The sequence below is a fragment of the Squalius cephalus genome (genome assembly GCF_949319135.1).
Source record: "Squalius cephalus genome assembly, chromosome: 6".
NCBI lineage: Eukaryota > Metazoa > Chordata > Actinopteri > Cypriniformes > Leuciscidae > Squalius > Squalius cephalus.
The window spans coordinates 5,518,519-5,538,127 of NC_137127.1; the positions used below are offsets into that span (position 1 = coordinate 5,518,519).

The following is a 19,609-nucleotide window of genomic DNA, read 5'->3' on the forward strand; positions in this document are numbered from 1 at the left end:
TCAACAGAATGTCTAAAGGTGACCATCAAAATAAAGTATAACCCAAAAGCTTACTTAGTGCACATTTTAATGCTCAAATCAACTCTTGATAATGTAGTCATGAACAAATTGGCATGAGAAATCCAGTGATCTATTTCTGTGCTGTTCCAATTCAATCCTCATGAGGTAATGTAACTATTTTGCGTGGTGGCTATTTCGTATGATGTGATTTGTACGGAAACGTATGATTTTTTCGAAAAAAGTAAGCATGAAGGTCATCCTCTAACCCGACCCTTAAACCTAACCTTCAGTGGGGCGTAAGCAGATCGTACGAAATCCTACAAATGACATTGTACAAATTCATACACCAAAATGTAAAGTGGTTACGAATTGCCATGAGAGTGTGTTGGCTGTTCCGACACTTTCCTTCTTTCCAGCTGTCTCTTGTCTCCGCTGTTTTGTGGCCGTTCTCTCTCCACCTTACCTTTGATATGTTCTTTGGATTTCTGTACATGATAAAGGTCATTTCGTCTGTAACCGAGCAATGCTGACAATGTCCTGTATGGAATATCGGTCGACACCTTTGCTTCTTTCAGCTGTGGTCCATATGTCCCCATGTGCTGGATCTCTTTCTGCACAGATGGAGAAACATTAAATCTGACTGTTGTCAGTAGACAACAACAAAAGCACAAACTGGTTTATGGACAAGCAAATAAACTTAACTGTACTTTACTTTTTCTTGGATGTCACTTGAGGTATGTGTTTGTTGAATGTCAAAGTAGACTTGTGCGGTTTAAAGACATATTAAAATGGTTGTCGAAAGCTTTACTTTATTAAATCGTTTTTTTATCAATATGTGAGAGAGAAAATGAGAAGGATACATAAAGAAGATTTATGGAAAATATATTTAACATTGTGAGGGGGCAGCTTTGTACCTGTGTATATGTTGAGTTTTCCTCTTGTATCTTGGCTTATTTGTGATGTCTTAGCCTTGTTTTTTTTTGTCTGATTGCCAGTCCAAGGATTCAGGGTTTGCCCTTTGACCTCCAGAAAGAAAGGTCGTCTGGGATGTGTCTGGAGAGAATTGCAATAGGGATTTCGCTGAAGAGGAAGAAGGGGTGAGGGTACCCTGCTGTCCTGAAAGAGAGAGACAAATCCACTGGTTTCTTTTTCCTTTTTTTCTTGCCTGTTCTGGAGAGAGAGAGACTTGGACCCTCTGGTTGTTCCGGTTACTACAATGTTAATGCATTATTGCAGTCATTCAATGCCTCTTTGGGAAGTACTGTACATGCTTCCACCGGACATCAGAAGACCTGCGAACTGCAAACGTTTACCTGCAAGTCAGTCCAGGAATGCACTATTGATTGGTTTATGAAGTCTACAAATAAAGTTTAAAAAGAGAAACTTTTGTAAGTGTATTTTTGTATGCAAAACCAAACATTCAGAGTAGAAACACAATGACAACGAAACTACAGCCCACACAATTCCAACAAAAGTAAATGACATTCTGATGTCCCATTTGCTCATTATGAGAACTGAACTATTACTGTTGAACCACTGTCTTTAAAATTAACAAAATTTAAGTCAATACATCAACACATCATGTCTTACCCTGATTCACTATGGTAAGCCTATTATAAGTGTTTATATTTTAGACCTGTCAGGATGCTTTTCGCTGGGAATTGCGAATACGTCACTTGTCCGTGCGCCTCGTCATATCAGTAAATAGAGAAAAGCTGTGAGAGAAGTTGTGGTGTGAGAGTGGCAGAGGTTAGTTGAGTGTGTGTGTGTGTGTCTGATGTGGGAATTGCAGAGGTTAGTTGAGTGTGTGTGTGTGTGTGTCTGATGTGGGAATTGCAGAGGTTAGTTGAGTGTGTGTGTGTGTGTGTCTGATGTGGGAATTGCAGAGGTTAGTTGTCACAACGAGAGAGAAAGGTTGACATGGAGCAGCTAAATCTCCAATCTCAGGAGAATCACCCATTTAAAACAAACGCTGAACAGAGGAGAGTCTGCTGGAGAAAAGAGAACGACAGAGCTCGTAATAAAACAAGAACCAACATTGGCTTGGGTTTTCAGAGATGTCGAGAACTGAGGGATTTGAAATGTTGTAAAAGCGATGCAGTGATGGAGTTTTTATTACTCAACAGGCGAGTAAGATCGTTTATTGAACCGTTAAACTGCCATATGTAGCTCTCTAACAGAGTTCACTGTAAAGCGTCATCTATTGTGAAGGGTTGTTTCATGATGGTTGTTGTAGCGCTGTACTGGAGTTTATTTTCAAGGTCTATTAATGGGTAAAGCTACAGTAACGTCTTCAGCTAGTCAACTAAAGATCCTTTCCATCTAAACTGGAAGCCTATAGTTAATGTTTTATGAGCAGTAGGATAATCTCTCTCTTTTTTTAGTTATGAGAAAGAACCATATTCATCCGCACAGTCATGTAGAGCCGAAGCACAACCAAAACAATGTTCTTCTGCAAAATGCATACGGTTTTGTTTTAGAACCGTGCACCTTTAACTTGAGCGCAGTATTTTTATAATGTTGGGTCATACATGAGACGTTGAAAATGAGACTAGCTCAATGGTCAAACGTGTCTGCCTAACGCATGTTTACATAGAAAAACAATAGAAAATGCTGCAGTGGAATGCAAAAATGCACTCTTGTGTGAACAGCTCCTAACTTAAAAAAAAAAAAGACCTTGCGCCGTGCCTCCACTGCCCTGCATCTCACGTATTTTCATTTTCAAGCAACTTTTTAATTGTTTGTCTATGTAAACATTCACTTGATAAGTGTCTTTGAACATTATACTCACGTCTGGTGTCTTTTGCAGCATCCCACACATAACACGACATTGTAAATGAATGAGAAATGAAAGCTAAAATGTTGGTCTGCACCTCACACAGAACTATCAGATGGCTTTGGAAGGCTTTTAATATGGTGCATGAGTTATATTGACTACTTTTATCATACTGTTTGTACATGTTAAGCTTGACAACCCCTGGTATGCTGATGGAGAGCAGTTTGGACAATTTACAAACAATCTTTGTGTTCATAAAGGTCGACATGAGGGTGAGTAAATGATGCCAGAATATACATTTTTTGGTGAACTATTGCTTTAATGTGCAAACAGTCGAGAGTGTCGCATCTCTACCCATCAGCTTCTCTCTCTCTCTCTCTCTGCTCTCTCTCAGCGGGACATGCTGTGTCTGTCACCATTGACTTCCTTCCATAATGACATCCAGGGCTATGAATGTAAAAGGTGAGAGAAAAAACGATTTGAATACTTGAAGAAAAGCAGGGGGGGAAGAAATAAATTATGAGAAAGGAAATCTATGAAGAAGCAATTACAGAGCAGACCTTAATTGCATAACGTTACACTGACAAAATCCTTAGTATTATCAAAAAAGAGGATGCTGATCAGTTATGGATGGCCAGTTCGTATATAATATTAGGAATCAGAGAGAAATAATGTATTGAATGGAAATTATGTTACACTTAAAACTACGTTTTTCAGCAGAAGACTGTAAATAAAGCATGTTAAAGCTAATATTCAATGCACAGGACATCTGTGGAGGTCAAAATAGGTTCTTGTGTGTAATTCTTTCGAACACACTCCCTAACACATTTCTGCCGTGATCACCATCTTCCCGTTTTTTTCTTTGTTGTTGCTTTTTATAGCATTGCCATGGAAGTGAATAGTGGTTGCTAAGCAACTGGCTGGCGTCTGCTTCTGCTTTCTCAGACAAGACCAAAGCTATGTAAGTGTTTGAGGCTGTTATAGTTTATTGTATGAAAACAACGTTGGTCAGATCTTTATTGGTCAGCTTTTTCTTTAGTCAGGTCCAGTTTTAGCATTTAAAGTGTTAGTTCACCCAAAAATGAAAATTCGGGCATTAATTACTCACCCTCATGTCGTTATAAATATTAAAGGTAGGGTGGGCAATTTTCAGAGAGGCTAGCAATAGCCAGTTAGCTTTGAAAGCATGAAATCCCACCCTCCCTTCAGAGCGTCTCCAAAGCCACGCCTTCTTCAAAGCACATGACAGAAGAGTTTGCAAAGCATCACGAGACGTAAACTACCTCATGTCTCAAAGCACACAGTATTTATGGCGTGAACGCAGCATAAGCTGGTTGTTTGGGTTCAGGAGGAACTGTAAACGGCGGCTGCTGTTTCGGTTGCGGTGCTCGATGACTGACGTCTGTCTAACTCATGAAACGCGCTGATGACGTGTGATCTCTACGCGAGCAGACCGAATGCAATGATTCGACGAACATTTTATGGCTCTAAGCCTTCCACAGACGATATACATCCATATAAATACATTTAGACCACTTAACTTGATAGATTGATCAGGATGTGAAGAGACTTTCCACCAGCTTAACAAAAATGTTTCTGGAACAAATGAGATGCACGCTTTGGAGATTAATATTTTGTAAATAAAAAGGTAGAAAAAAATTGTATGCACAAACCTAGCTCTCATAAAATTGAGGTTAAACCACTTGAGTCACATGGATTACTTTTATGATGTCTTCTTTACTTCCTGTTCATCAAAGCTCTCAGATTTCATCAAAAAGATCTTAATTTGTGTTCTGAAGATGTGTACGAAAGTATTACAGGTTGGGAACGACATGAGGGCGAGCAATTAATGACAGAATTTTCATTTTTGGGTGATCTAACCCTTTAACCCCTTGACTACCACTGTCTCACTGGCGGGACAATTGGCGCGACAACTGGCGCTCTTTTTATCATTGCCTTTTTTGTATCACATATTTTAGTAATCATCATAAATTAGGTCTCATTCGAAAGATTACGAACTAAAAATTCATCCTGTGAAAACCATTTTGAAATTGGTACTTTAAATTCTTTCAGGTTTCATATTACAAAATGTATTATAAATACTTTATAATCAAAACCTTTTCCAATCTTGACAAAACACATATCGTTGGAAAGATCTCAAGTTTCCAAGTCTCAAGGTTACATATTTGGCGACTATTTTGTGTTAGAAGTTATATTTGGACAGAAATGTATTAATTTGTTACAGGAGAATGCATCTAATAAAAATCAATGGAATGTGAGTGACACCCGACGGCTATTTTTGGTACAAAATCTCATCGGAACTACAATTTTTGTGATATCAACTTCAAATTTGGAACACAACTTGGTTAGATATAATTATGGCTTTGATTTTATAGTAAAAATTATTTTGAAAAATATATATGGTATAACGTATAAAAGTTTAGTACATTACATTTAATTTACAGCAATTTATACTTTCATCACTATTTCCATAGCCTACTTTCAATTTTATAAGGGCTTTTACTTCAGCAAAACAAGACCAAACTTAGGTCTATATTCCAAAGCATGGATAGTGCATTTTCACGTCTATTCTCAAAAACGGTAACAGTTAGGTCGGTTTTGTTATCGAGCAAGTTTGGGGGGTATGGATTATAATAAATAGAATATATATTTTAAATAATTTTGTCTCAATGTATTGGTTTCTCTCTGCGGAGAGGAATACCTCAGTGTGGGATCTTCCCATTGTCCTCAGAGAACACAGCAGTCGCTGATGTAAACAGACCAGTGTCTGTGAACGCGCGCACGTGCACGATGGAGCTTCTTATGTCATGCTTTTGTCCACGGCCATGCTGTTAAAGGTACATTATTTAAACTGTTTCTTTGGGTTTGCTTTGAAAATGTTTGTCATTAACATTATTTTATTTTAAAAAAAGCAAACGGAACTGATAATAATGAGGCTGTTGTATTTGTGCTTACATGAAACAAGCACAAAACAACATTCATTCTAGGAATCCATTGCGTCATGACTTGCAGCGCGGGAATTAGCTTACTGTCTATGGGAATTAGTCGACATCTAGTGGCCATTTTAAACAATCTCGACCTGGCTTTATTTTTTATAATGGGAATAAAATGATGCATTGGGCTTGAATTCCTTTTCATTTTGAGACATGTAAGATGTGACAAAATCCTCACCATAACAGATCTGCTATAAGATTTTTAGTACAACATGTGAAAAGTTAAATTTAGCTTTGGGCTGTTTTTTTTTAAACCTTTAAATTTAAATATTATGCTTACATAGATACATTCAGTTAATTTTGAAAACAAATAAAATGTTTTTATTAATAAAACTGGTCGAAAAAAAATAAACATATATATATATATAATATATCTAAAAACAAAAACCCACATAATCCCATCTTTTCATGTGTTATTTCATATTTTTTGACTTTACTATTATTCCAAATGTGGAAAATTATAATAATAAAGAAATCTGCCCTGACAAATCAGCATTACATTAACTCAGCTGGAGATATCTGTAACTGAAAATTATTTTAAAAATAATAATAACAAATGTTGCATCTTTTAACAGGATCTTTAAGGGGGTGTTTTGTAATGTTGTGAAATCACATGATATGAGATATGACAGAAAATGACAGATATGACAGAAAATGGGTTTCAAAACCAACATTTCACTGCTTGTAACAATTATTTTTAATAAATACTCTTAGTGTTCCTCACACAGGAAATAAGGTGGTGGGTTTGTTCAACCCTCCTGCACAGAGAATTACCCCATACAAATGATAACAATATGAACACAAAAACACATGCACACACACCCGCCCGCTCTCACACACACACACACACACACACACACATACAGACAGACATACTCATTGGTGGACAGTCAAAAAAAAATACTGTCTACTACCAGGTTTAACGGTTCAGAACAACGAATTTGAAAACCCTCCAAGTGTGCGTTTCTCAGCATCGTTCAGTCCATCCAAAGAACATCCGGATGAGTGATGTCATCAGTGATCTCATCACGGGTCCCTGACATGACATGTGTCCTTGAGAATGCTCTCTGTGTACATATACGTACTGTTCCTTTCTCTCTGAGTTGAATTGTTCAGTTGCTGGAGGAAGAACGTCACTTCAGGAGGGAAGGAACACAGTCATAAAAACAGGTAGTACATGTTTGCTATTTATTGCCAATTACAAAACCCCTCATGTTCCCATTTCTGATGATTTTATGTGGAGAGGGGGAAGGAAACACTCTAGAAGAGAATACATTTCTCAGAGCAGAGGTTTACGCACAGTAAGAGGCACTTTCCAGGAATACGGTAAAAACAGCTTCAATTGTTGGAGGGCAAACTAATTACATCAGTTGTTTTATTCATTTTTCTGTAAGATTTTTGGGTCAGTAAGGTTTTATTTGTTGTTAAAGAAATTGATATTTTTATACAGGGATGCATTCAAATGTGGAAGTTTGTTTCCGCCATTGAATAGAAAATAAAAAAGGTAATTGTGACTTTTTATCTCGCAATTCTCTCTTAATTGTGTGAAATAAACTCGCAATTGGAAAATTTGCGAGGAAATAAGTCAGAGTTTATATTCCTTTATATCAATTCTGACTTTATTTCTCGTGATTGCAAGTATATATAGGATCATGTGACACTGAAGACTGAGAATTCTGTTTTGATCATAGGAATAAATGACCTTTTTTCAAATATAAAACTTTTTTTTTTTTAACTAATTTTTGGATTAAATGAATGTAGCCTTGGTGAGCAGAAGAGACTTCTTTAAAAAACATTACAAATCTTAATGCCAAACTTTTGAACACTAGTGTAGAATTGTTTGGGATCAATAAATACAGTTTAAAACCCTGGTTCATTTGATTTAGTTATTTTCTTGCAATAAACATACAAAATAAATAGATAAAATGTATCGCATAAATAAGGAAAAAGGGTTGCTAGAAACGGTTGCAAATTTGTGATAAATTAAGCTGTCAGTAGGAGCTATGTTGAGTTGTAGTTATCAAATAACCTATTTATTTCCCATAAATTAGAGACTTTTTAGATAAAAAAAAAAAAAAAAGTCTGGTAACTGTTTAAAATTGAGCTGATCACATTCAGTCAACAACGTAAACATTGAAAACATGGAATACGATTCTTTTATATTATATTCTATGACTTCATTTTATGAAACGTTAAATATTTTGTATTGGGAGGAAAATCATGCAGGGTAAATAAGACTTTTTTTTTGCTCATTAAAATGTATTAATAAACAAATTTATTAACAGAATTTGTATCATATATTTGTTGGATATCTCAAAAGGCCATTTTAAGTGGAATACAAACATTTGATGTTTTTTAAAACGACCTGCTTTTCATGATTGGTTCAAACAAAACATGGGTTTTATGCCTGTAATGCTTAAAATATTAAAAATTTTTTACCGTGTTCATGAAAAGTGCCAATTACCCCCAAACATGTAGAGAAAGCGTCTGCTCATGTTTAATTTCACATTTGGACTGCTCTCACATGTGATTAGGTCGTGCAGAGAGTCAGAGTTTTTTTCAAAAAAAAAAAAAAAAGAGAAAAAATATAACATTCTTATAGTACACCTATTTTTATATCAGTATATTACAATTAATGCATCTGGAAAAAGAGCTCCCTGTGTCATTGCAATTAATTGCATCCACGATTCTCCTGATTATAATTACAGAAAGCATCACTGAACTTTACACTGAACACACTGGAGGGAACTTGTCATTTTCAGGCCGAAAAGCAGGTTGTGTCCACAGAGACCATGATGAGGAAGAGGCCAGAGATATGAACAAGACAAGGAAGGTCACACAAGGAGTAGTCCGACTGCCCTCTCCTGCTCCATTTGTGCTAAAGCTTCTCACTAGAGGCCGTCACTTAACCAACCGACCTCGGCTGTTATGAGGCCCGTTAAACTCGGACACAGCGAGTCACTGAAAACCAATCAAGGTCAGGAATCGCTTAACCCATCCAGAAGGCATGTGTCTACCACAGCTTTTCCATTAGAGCTGCCAGAGACTGTGGTCTTATGGGATCACAGGGCAAACTGTGGGGAAACTCTTGCGAGTGCTGGTTTAGGGGGCATCGGCACAGGCGGTAGGACTTCTATGAGAAATTCTGAGCGCACAGAGTGGCTTTCGGGTGTTTTCCGCACAGGGGAACGGTGCTGTCCTGGCTCTGGCCCTCCATGTCCATGTCCAGAAGGCTTTGACGGACGGCACTCACTCCGCTGTCGCCCGAGCCCAGCGGACTCTCACAGCTGCTACCTGGAGATGAGCTGAGCGTCTGTGAGCGGGACGAGAGTTTCCACGGGTCCGGACGTGCCCGAGCTGGGGTGGGTCGAGGGCGGGGAGCGAACTCCAGGGTTTTGGGACGCTCCAGCGTTCCCGTATGGCTGTCCAGCTCTGGCACGGGAATTGGAGGAGGGGGTTTGCGCCGGTGGACCGACGGGTAGACCGTGGACGGGTCGGGGAGGCGTGGAATGTCAAGAGTTTCACGAGAACCTGAAGGAGAACATATGAACGACTCTGTAAATGACATTCAAGATATTTAAAAAATATATTATCTCATATTTTATCCCAAAATCTTATTTAATGATGCTTATTTTTAGGACCATTCAATTTTTTTGCATTGTGATAATTATTTCCCCCTCAAGTTCACATTACCATAAAGCAAAAAAAAACAAAAAAAAATCTCATTACTGTGATACAAAAATTATACATGATTTAAGAATTTTATACATATACTGTAATAAAGCAATACAAGTAAAAGGAAATCACTATCGAGAATAATGGGAATTACAAGAAAAAAGTGAAAACTAATTTTAGTAGTTTCTAAATATTGTCTTTAAGCTAATTATTATATAACTTTCACAAAAAAAATCTTTCTCATTACTGTAATTTATAACACACACACACACACACACTGTATTTAATATTTTATGCACTGTAATATACAGCGATAAAATAATTAATTACATTCAGGAGAATCCAAGGAGAATCATTATTGATTACAAAAACGTTAATACAAGTTATTTTAGCTCTTAGTTTTCTTAGTTATTTTAAAAGATCATCTTTATGCAAATTAATATATACAGTATAAATATAGATATATTGTTGAGTTCAATCTTAGGTTTATGAAATCTATTTTATGACCATTGCAAAATTGTATATAATCACTGTTAATATGAAACAAATAACACATTATTGTAAATATTTTAAGAAGATATTATGTATGAGAATCGTATTGATATTAATGAAAAACACTTAAGATTAATGGGAATTACAAAAAAAGGTTCAAACAAATCTTAGTGGTTTGAAAAAATTTTCTTGATGTTGTGGTCACATTCACTAAAGAACAATTGCACAACAACAACAAAAAAAACTAATTTCTGTAAATATTTACACATCATGGAAGTATTATATATAGTTATACATTATAAAACGTAATTTTGCGATGTGAGCCAAAAGATGTTTTGACAAAGATTCACACAATAACGAATAGCATTTCAAATCTTATGTAAAATGTCTCCACTGAAGTGACCAAAACACTGTACCTTTAAATGAAGTGATGATCGGGGCTGTTGTGGGGGGGAAGGGCATGCTCCCGTCAGAAGGGGTGCGTCGATGTCCCACGACCGTCTGTGCTCGAGGACGAATGGCCCCGTCCGAGGGTGTGCGCCGGTGCCCGCGGTTTAACGCCATCGCTGCAGAGACGTGTGTGGGTGTGAGGGACTGGTTGGGCTCTCGTTTGAAGCTCTCAGCCTTCAGGTCCAGCAGGGGGTTTAACGAGGGTGCAGGAGACACCCCCGGATGAGCACTGCTGGGGGTCGGGGTAAAGTCTTCAGGATCAGACGGTAACAGGGACTTGGTGGAGTTGCAGTCGGAGAGGGAGGAGAGGGAGAGGAGGGTCACGGAGGGAGACGGGTCCGTGCTGGGCAGGGTGGAGTCGTGATGCCGGTTGTGGGACAGGGAGAGGGACAGGGTTCGGCTGGGTGGAGATGTGCTGCGTCTGAATCGACCCGTGCGCTGGAACAGGCCCTCCTTCTTCTTCTTCTGCTCCTCTCGCGGGTCCTGCTCATCTTGACTCATCTGTGCACCAATCAATGAATAATGTCACATGAGCTCAACATAAGGTAAAAATAAACTGATTATGCCAAGGGATTAATTAATTGCATACATCAATATGTCAATTATAAACATATATTAATATCTATAAGTATCTATGTAATATAAAAAAATGCATTGTCATTACAGTAAAAAATAAAACAATATTAAATAATATTTGTAAAATATTTACACATTATAGAAGTATTTGTTGCACTTTATGCAATGCAATGCTAATTTTGCAATGAAATGTGTGTGTGTGTGTGTGTGTGTGTGTATATATATTATATATATTAGTGCTGTCAAATTGATTATTCATGATTAATCGCATATAACATAAAAGTTTGCATTTAAATAATATATGTGTGTATATATATATTATCATATTTATATATATATATATATATATATATATATATATATATATATATATATATTATATATATTGTGCGTGTGTGTGTGTGTGTATATATATATATATATATATATATATATATATTAGGGCTGTCAAACGATTAATCGCGATTAATCGCATCCAAAATAAAAGTTTGTGTTTACATAATTTATGTCTGTGTACAGAGTATAATTATTTTCTATATATAAATACACACACATGCATATATATATTTATGAAAATGTGTTATTTATAGATAAAATATTTATATATAATATAAATTATATATAATATAAATATATATACACAGTATATACATGCAAATATTTCTTAAATATATAAATGCATGTGTGCGTATTTATATATAGAAAATAATTATACACCGTACACACACATGTATTATGTAAAAACAAACTTTTATTTTGGATGCGATTAATTGATTAGTCCAAAATAAATATATATATGCATACACACACATTATATATATATATGCATACATATATATGTGTGTGCACACACACATACATATATATAACATATTATATATAAATATAGTTTATATAATATAAACAAATATATAATTATTTTTTGTAAATTAAAATAAATAATAACATATCTATTTACATTAAATTACAATCATTAATTTGCATAAATAGTACAATTAAATGTATAATCATCATTAATTAAAGTATTTGTAATCTTGTTTATGACATAAAAATTTAAAATCGAAAAAAAAAAACAAACAGCTATATCCAGCTATAATCTGTCCTCCTAAATAACCTCTTTCTTTCTTTCTTTCTTTCTTTCTTTCTTTCTTTCTTTCTTTCTTTCTTTCTTTCCCACATTCTCACTCTCTAACAGTGTGTACCTGTTGTCGTCCCAGCTGGCAGACGTCAGCACCGAGTCCCACAGCCGCCAGTATGGAGGCGCAGCCCAGCAGTAGAAGGTCGCTCTTCTTCCTCGGACTGCAGCGTCGAAGCGTTGAGTCCTGTGAGCCTATTCCCGATCCCGAGCCCACCTCCTCCAGCGCTCCGTTACTGCCCAGATCAGGAGCCAGACGTCCTGGAGAACTGTCATCCAGCTCACAATGCTCCTCTACACACAAGACACGGGTGATGAAGTAATAAGGTGAAACAGGCCATAAAATTACAGTTATTAATTTGTTTGTTGTAGTGTTGGGTCTTCAAATCTGAGCGTCTATAAGAAGAACGTGATTCTGACTCACCCATTTCATTTAGACTTGAGAATCCAGCTGTTATAGGAGCATGTTTTGGGGACTTCCCCAGATTTGGGGCACTGGAGGACCACACCTTGCCCTCCCCGAGTGATTTTAACCTAAAAGAAAAATACTATTAAGCAACTTATGCTGTAAAATGGTATTTATGGTAATTCCTATCATGACAATTCTTGGAAGAGTTTAGCATGACAATGTTAAGTGTTTCCCCGTCATTGACAGAATTTTCCTGCTTTCTGTGTTTCCATTGTTTTACGGTAGGGGGCGCTATTACACATATTCTGAAAGAGGACAAAATCTCCTGATCAAAACACAGGCGAAAAAGAAGCAGAAAGAAACGATAGCATATGTAAAATAACGTGATCATCAACTTTAAAGGGCATATAAATCAAAACTGCCTAATGTTACTGAATTAAATGTCAGGACGAGGTACAGGGCGATGATGGACTCGATCTACTCCATCTATCGTTCTGAATCAGATCTGGATGTAGTCTTTGACAAAAACGTGATTTTCTCAGCTTTTTGCTCAAAATGTTGCTTTTTTATGACATTTACCCACATTCAAGTGTTGATAAAAAAAGCATGAAGTTATAATAAAACAGTTTTTTTAAAGCAGAGGGTTTGTTCTTTCTCTTGATATTTTGCATGTTCAGATATGCGTTCAACAAAATATTCTAGGAGCCATGAAACTTTTGTGACAGTGATCAAAAAAATGGTGGCGCTGGCTGGCAACTTTTTTCAAAAATATTTAATATCCTTTAATATTCTTTTGGTGTACCTGTCCTCCCCCCCGACTCTCTCGCGCTGATGTGTGGAGCTCGGCCCCCATGTTCGGCCCTTCTTCTTGGTCCCTAGGTCCTCTTTCTTACACACTGCCGTCCGGCCCCACGTCTTCCTCCCATCACTGGGTGTCACTAAACCATACAAGTGATGAACACATTTCAGAAAATATTCAATATTATGTTTGTTTTAGCAAACTACATATTATTGCTACAAAACTCTACATGAAGTATGGTTTAAGGGAACACTCCGACTTTTTGGGACTTTAGCTTATTCACCGTATCCCCCAGAGTTAGATAAGTCCATACATACCCTTCTCATCTCAATGTGTGCCGTAACTCTGTCTGACGCACCCACCGCTAGCCTAGCTTAGCACAAAGACTGGAGGTAAATGGCTCCAGCTAGCATACTGCTCCCAATAAGTGACAAAATAATGCCAACATTTTCCTATTTACTCCGCCCAAGTAGCAGTGCTTCGCCTTCTGAGAATATAGTTCCCAGTATGTATACGGTTAGAAGACGGCTGTGTCTCATGTGACCTTCTTATTTGTACATGCTGTGACTATACAAATCACAACATGTAAATAGGAAAATGTTGGCGTTATTTTGTCACTTATTGGGAGCAGTATGCTAGCTGGAGCTGTTTACCTCCAGTCTTTGTGCTAAGCTAGGCTAGCGGTGGGTGCGTCAGACAGAGTTACGGCACGCACAGAGATGAGAAGGGTATGTATGGACTTATCTAACTCTGGGGGATATGGTGAATAAGCTACAGTCCCAAAAAGTCAGCGTGTTCCTTTAAATAGAAACACAAGTATGTAAGCTAAGACAGTCTCAATGCACTTCACAGTGTCTAGGTATTGATTCTTGGCACATGGCAGTGCAGGCATCCGTCAATATGTACAAAGCTGACCAGCAATGCACTCTGGTTCTTATTTATTCCACTATATAAAAGCAAAAGAATGTTGTGTATTCCTCTGGCCTTGACTCACGGCGTATCGCTCTGAGGCGAGGGATGACCCCTGGGCTGGCTGGAGGAGTGGTGCTTTCGCTCCCCTGACCTTTCCTCTTGTCCACGCTGGGTGACGCCTGCACCGTGATCTTATGCTCGAAACCTAAAACAGACACATGCTGTCAGAGACGCAACTGACGTTCACACCAAGGACAATGACTATAACGGTAATTATAAAGTTCTAATAATCGCTCTAATGAGAATAGGAAAGTGAACACCACAGCTGCAATGATAATGACAATATCGATGGAAACACTTTCAGAGTGATTTTTTTCCAGCTCATGAATGATAAAAACATTGACAGCCAATGAACAGAATTGGCTTTTAAGAGCTTAAGAATTTCAAGCGGCAGGCAACATAACTGCTTGTGCTTATAATAGGCAAAAAGCTGAAAAAAGACAATAAAAATGCAAATGCAAGATAAAATGAGATTTTTTTGCTCATTTTGCTGTATTTTTTTCCTTTATAAAGTGTGCAGGAGATTTTTTGCAACTTTTCACCTATTTGGATTATAGGGGCTTGTGCACTTTTTTTTTTTTAGGTGTGGTGAGTTTTTGGTGTTTTCATATAATAATAATAATAATAATAATTGGTGTGGATGCTGCTATATATAGTATGTTTCACAGAACCAAGATATGCTGTTGTTGTAATGTCATCCACAGTTTTGAGTGTCATTGTTTGTTTGGAGCCGCTGGCGACTAACAACAAACTCTTGCTTGAATATACTCTTGTGTATTGTATGTTAATTTTTCCTTCTTCCTTTTTCCTTTGCTTCAGCTATGATAAAGAAAGAGACATCCACACTTGCATTGTGTGTTCGTGCATTTTGGGGGCGGAGCGATGAAGGGAGGGGTGTGTTTGTTTGGGTTGATTTAAAATATCAACAGTGTTTCTCAGAAATCGCTCACTGCACCTTTAAGGACATTACAATTTACAATCTGTAAATTATTTTAGGGCTTCCTTTTAAATTTGATTCGGATTTGATTTGCACCGTATGGTAAAAATATACCACATTTTACTGAAAAATAACAATGATTTGATTAAAAATAACTAATAAATAAATAAATATACAGTTAGATTCCCATTCCACCCACCAGATGGCAGACTGATGCAGTTGCTGTCCCTGCCGAGTTTAAGCAGTCTGCTCTTTTTGAAGTGGCCTTTGCGTTTTTTAACATGTGGTTTCTCTTGATACATCTGATGGATGATGATGTTGAGCTCTCTCTCTACAATGTCGATCTCCCGCTCGGCTAACTCCTGCTCGCGCCTCCTCAGATGCTCCTCTTGCTCCCTCTGCTCCTCAGCGGCCCGTGCCAGAGCTTCCTCCCAGGATCGCAACTCCTAATGAACAGGCAGTTATTTACACCACTAATCCACTACGCCTACAAGTTATTGCTTATCATATCATTAGTGTAATTTCTTTAAGGCGTAGATGATACGATTTTTCCACGCATTAGGCTAATTTTGTATATTGGTTCAGAATACTTGTAAGTGTGTAAACTTACATGGGTCTCTTAATCACACAAAATCTCTACTGTATCTTTATTAGATCCTAAATTTATCAAATATCTACCTGTAAATGTACACTACGTTTCAAAAGTTTGGGTCCATAAGATTTTTTTCCCACAGTATTACTGTATTTTTGGTCAAAAAATACATGCAGCCTTGGTGAGCAAAAGAGAGTTCTTTCAAAAAACATTAACAAATTAATACTTTTATTAAGCAAGGATGCATTACAATTGATCAAAAGTGACAGTAAAGACTTTTGCATTGTTGATGTCTATATAATAAAAGCTGTTCTTTTGAACTTTCTATACTTCAGAGAATCTTGTGCATGTATCACGGTTTCAAAAATATTATTTTTAAGCATAATATTTTCATATTATGAAATATTAAGCATATCATATTTTCAACATTGATAATAATAAGAAATATTTCTTGAACACCATTTCAGCATTTAATTTTTTTGCATATTTCAATGATTCCTGAAGGAACGTTATTTTTCTAAGTTAAACCGTTATTTTAAATTGTAATATTATGCCACAATATTACTGTTTTTATATGTATTTTCGATCAAATAAATGCCTTGATGAACATAAGAAACTTCTTTCAAAAACATTTAAACATTTTATTGACCTTAAACTTTTGAACGGTACTATACTTTTTAAAATAACTATTTTAATTATTTTGTACCTATTTTTATTCATTTTGAAAATAATAATTAAAAAATGTTGATGTGACTTGGTTTTAACAAATAGTATATTAATATAAATTATAATATAAATATTATGGTATTGTTTGGTAACTGACAGTAAAAAAATAAAGCAAAGATTTTTACTGTATTATTGTAGATATTTTATTTGAAAGTGAAAAACAAAATTGACAATACTCTGATGTGACATTTAGTATGTTAATTAATATTATTAAACAAATAATATTAATTATATAGTTAAATGGGTTAATTATGTGGTATGATAGTATTGGTCGATAGAATACGTTAAATGGTGATCCATATTTCTTGCGTAAACAGTGTAAATATCAACTGAAACATGCATTAAACTATTGCACTAAAAATATTTCAGGAGTCCACCACAAGCTACTGGTAGACTACTTAATCCCTGAGATGTACCGAACGTGAAACAAACATCTATTTATGGTCCATACCTTCTCCTTTGCTCGTAGTTCATCAAACATCTGCTGGATCTCCAGCCTCCAGTCTTCCTGCAGGGAATGGAAAGACTCCAGGGGCATCTGGAACATGGCTGATTGCTCAATGTCCAGCAGTCTCTTTAGGATACTCCCAAAACAAGGACGCCCGTGTGGGTTAGGACACCAACACTCTATAGAGTGAGAGAGAAAAGTGAGGATGTGATGTAAAGCAAGGATTCCCTCGAGGTCCACTTTTCTGCAGAGTTTAGCTCCAACCTTGATCATACGCACATGCCTTAACTTTTTAGGAGAGATGGGTCACATACGTGGGTCTGTGGCTCTACCAGAGGTGTAAAGTCCAGGGGTCAGAAAGTAAAAGTCCCGCCATCCCAGTAAACAATTACCGTCTTTCAACGTTGAAATATGGTTGAAAATAAGTCGGTCCGCCTTGGACTGGTTTTCGACGTGATTTCAACTAAGTAGTTTCGGCCGGACTGTTTGACTACGTGTTTTCAACTGATAATCTAAGACAGGATAAGTCTGTTATACATGCTAAAATATCGGAGCAAAACAAACTACCAAATCATGTTCATTATTATCTTAAATAAATTTAAAGAGTTTTACATATTCCATCAAGATGTTGAAGATCGACCTATTTTCAACGTTGAAAAGTCGTAATTAGACGTTGAAGATTTACGTCTATTCAACGTCTAATAGACGACTCTTTGCTAGCTGGGATATGTTTTTTCCACCCATGAACTCAGCCAGCTGATTTCACTAATTAGTTCTGTCTCCAGTCTAAAAACTGTGCTAATTAGCAAATCCAGGTGATTGGAACAAAATACTGAGGAGGACTTTTACTTTCTGAACCTGGACTTTACACCTCTGGGCTCTACTATTGGAGAAAGTGTAACGGCTAACTTGGATCACGTGTGACTTGATAACCAATTACATTACAGCCTCGACGTCATTGAGTTCGAGTGCGACAGTCAATCACTGTTTGCGGATACCATAGAAATGAATGAGAAGTGCCGTAAACTGAATCATACCTCGTGACTTTTCTTATGAAACAGCATTTTTTTCCCTGGTGTAAACTCTGAAAATAGATCAATCCAAAATGAATTTTTTAGAGCAAACATGCTGAAGATTAGCCAATGGGCTGTCAATTCATTAAATGATAAACCGTTTTCCCACAAAAGTGGTTTATTCAGCGCAGTGAGGCCTCTTCTCCATTGAAATCCATTAAAAAAAATGGCCTCGTCTTCTTTTTTTGGCTAACCTTGCAGGCTTGCCTTCATGTGGCTTTGTTTTGTACTCATTGTACGATTTTGGACTGTCCCAGACAAAAGATGGCCAATTGTGGTCGATTTCTGAGGTCGTGGCTCTTAAACGCTGGTCCTACGCCGTACAGTGAGAGAGCTTCAAATACGGCTGAGTCACGATCTTGTGAGCAAAGATAGCCTGCAATCATTTTCCGACAATGTCATAAATTTAGCATGATCATCTCACAGTGTGTTTGCTGCTACGACCTCGTCTACTGACTAGCCAATAAAAATGTAACATGAAACGGTGTATTGATCAACGAGACTTGAAAACTTAAAACTACTTTCCTCAAGCTCCATTTGCAAGATTGACGTGCCAAGTTGGCTTCTTTTCTCTAGCCAGGATCCCATCCATATTCTCCTCTTCCACTTTCTCATCTTTGTTTTAGCGCACATAAAAAACACAATTGCCAACGCGATTCTTCTTGCTCTATTATACTTGTTCACCACTAGCTCATGCTGATGACGGTTTATTCTTGTATAATAACTAGCGTCGTAGCCTACGATTCAATAGGTGTCATCATCGTACAGTCTACATACATGTCGTACCCAAGTTTATTAGATCCATGTCGTACAGTGGGATTTGTAATGATCTTATAGGATTTCTGAAATCATACAGTCTCTTAGCTTGGTTAAAACCAGACCATTCTCAGTAGAGTTATGGTCTGGCAAAGCTTAATTAATAACTCATTTCCAAAGGGGCGTCACCAACGGACGTCGCTCAAATGCCTCTGGGCGCAATTGGATAGACCTAAAACTCCTAAAACCAATCAGAGCGATCGTCATCGCGTAAAGCCGTATGCTGCGTCCCAATTCGCCTAAGTTACACTACGCCATAAAAGTATGTACTATTTTTGTGAAGAAAAGGTATTTACTTTTGAATGTGTAGCAAAAAAGTAGGCAAGCTTTGGGACATACTACTTCGTCATCTTTATAGGACGGATCTGTCGTGTGCATCCTGTCACGTAAACTGCCCTGTCAATCATCTTGTCACGGTTAAAATCCTCTATTAAATCTAATTTAATTTCCTACCGTTTCGGAGAGAAATGTAGTAGCACGTTCATCTGCCAGTGGGTCTTTCATGGAGACTGTCCTTATGTGTTTGCAATTTGAATATAATAATGCATTTAAAAGTTGGTGCGCTTCACCACGGACATCGCTCAAATGCCTCTGGGCGCAATTGGATAGACCAATCAGAGCAATTGTCATCGTGTAAAGCCCGCCTCAACGTTTCTGGTTGGATATCGCGATTTGAACGGATTAGAAATCGGCTTGAATGGGCTCTTTGCCAGACTACA

At 37.1% G+C, this 19,609-nt stretch overlaps 1 protein-coding gene across 1 annotated transcript in view; it reads right to left on the minus strand.

The window, feature by feature from the left end:
- Window positions 1–6,466: 6,466 nt before the first annotated feature.
- map3k10 (mitogen-activated protein kinase kinase kinase 10) overlaps window positions 6,467–19,609 on the minus strand; it is a 30,645-nt gene continuing 17,502 nt past the window's right edge. Inside the window, exons 4-11 of the mRNA XM_079874120.1 lie at window positions 17,005–17,180; window positions 15,435–15,681; window positions 14,321–14,443; window positions 13,330–13,465; window positions 12,543–12,652; window positions 12,186–12,412; window positions 10,374–10,908; window positions 6,467–9,321 (exon numbers count right to left, since the gene is read on the minus strand). Of these exons, the coding sequence (XP_079730246.1) occupies window positions 8,924–9,321; window positions 10,374–10,908; window positions 12,186–12,412; window positions 12,543–12,652; window positions 13,330–13,465; window positions 14,321–14,443; window positions 15,435–15,681; window positions 17,005–17,180 (1,952 nt within the window). The 3' untranslated portion in view covers window positions 6,467–8,923. The remainder of the gene's footprint in view (window positions 9,322–10,373; window positions 10,909–12,185; window positions 12,413–12,542; window positions 12,653–13,329; window positions 13,466–14,320; window positions 14,444–15,434; window positions 15,682–17,004; window positions 17,181–19,609) is intronic.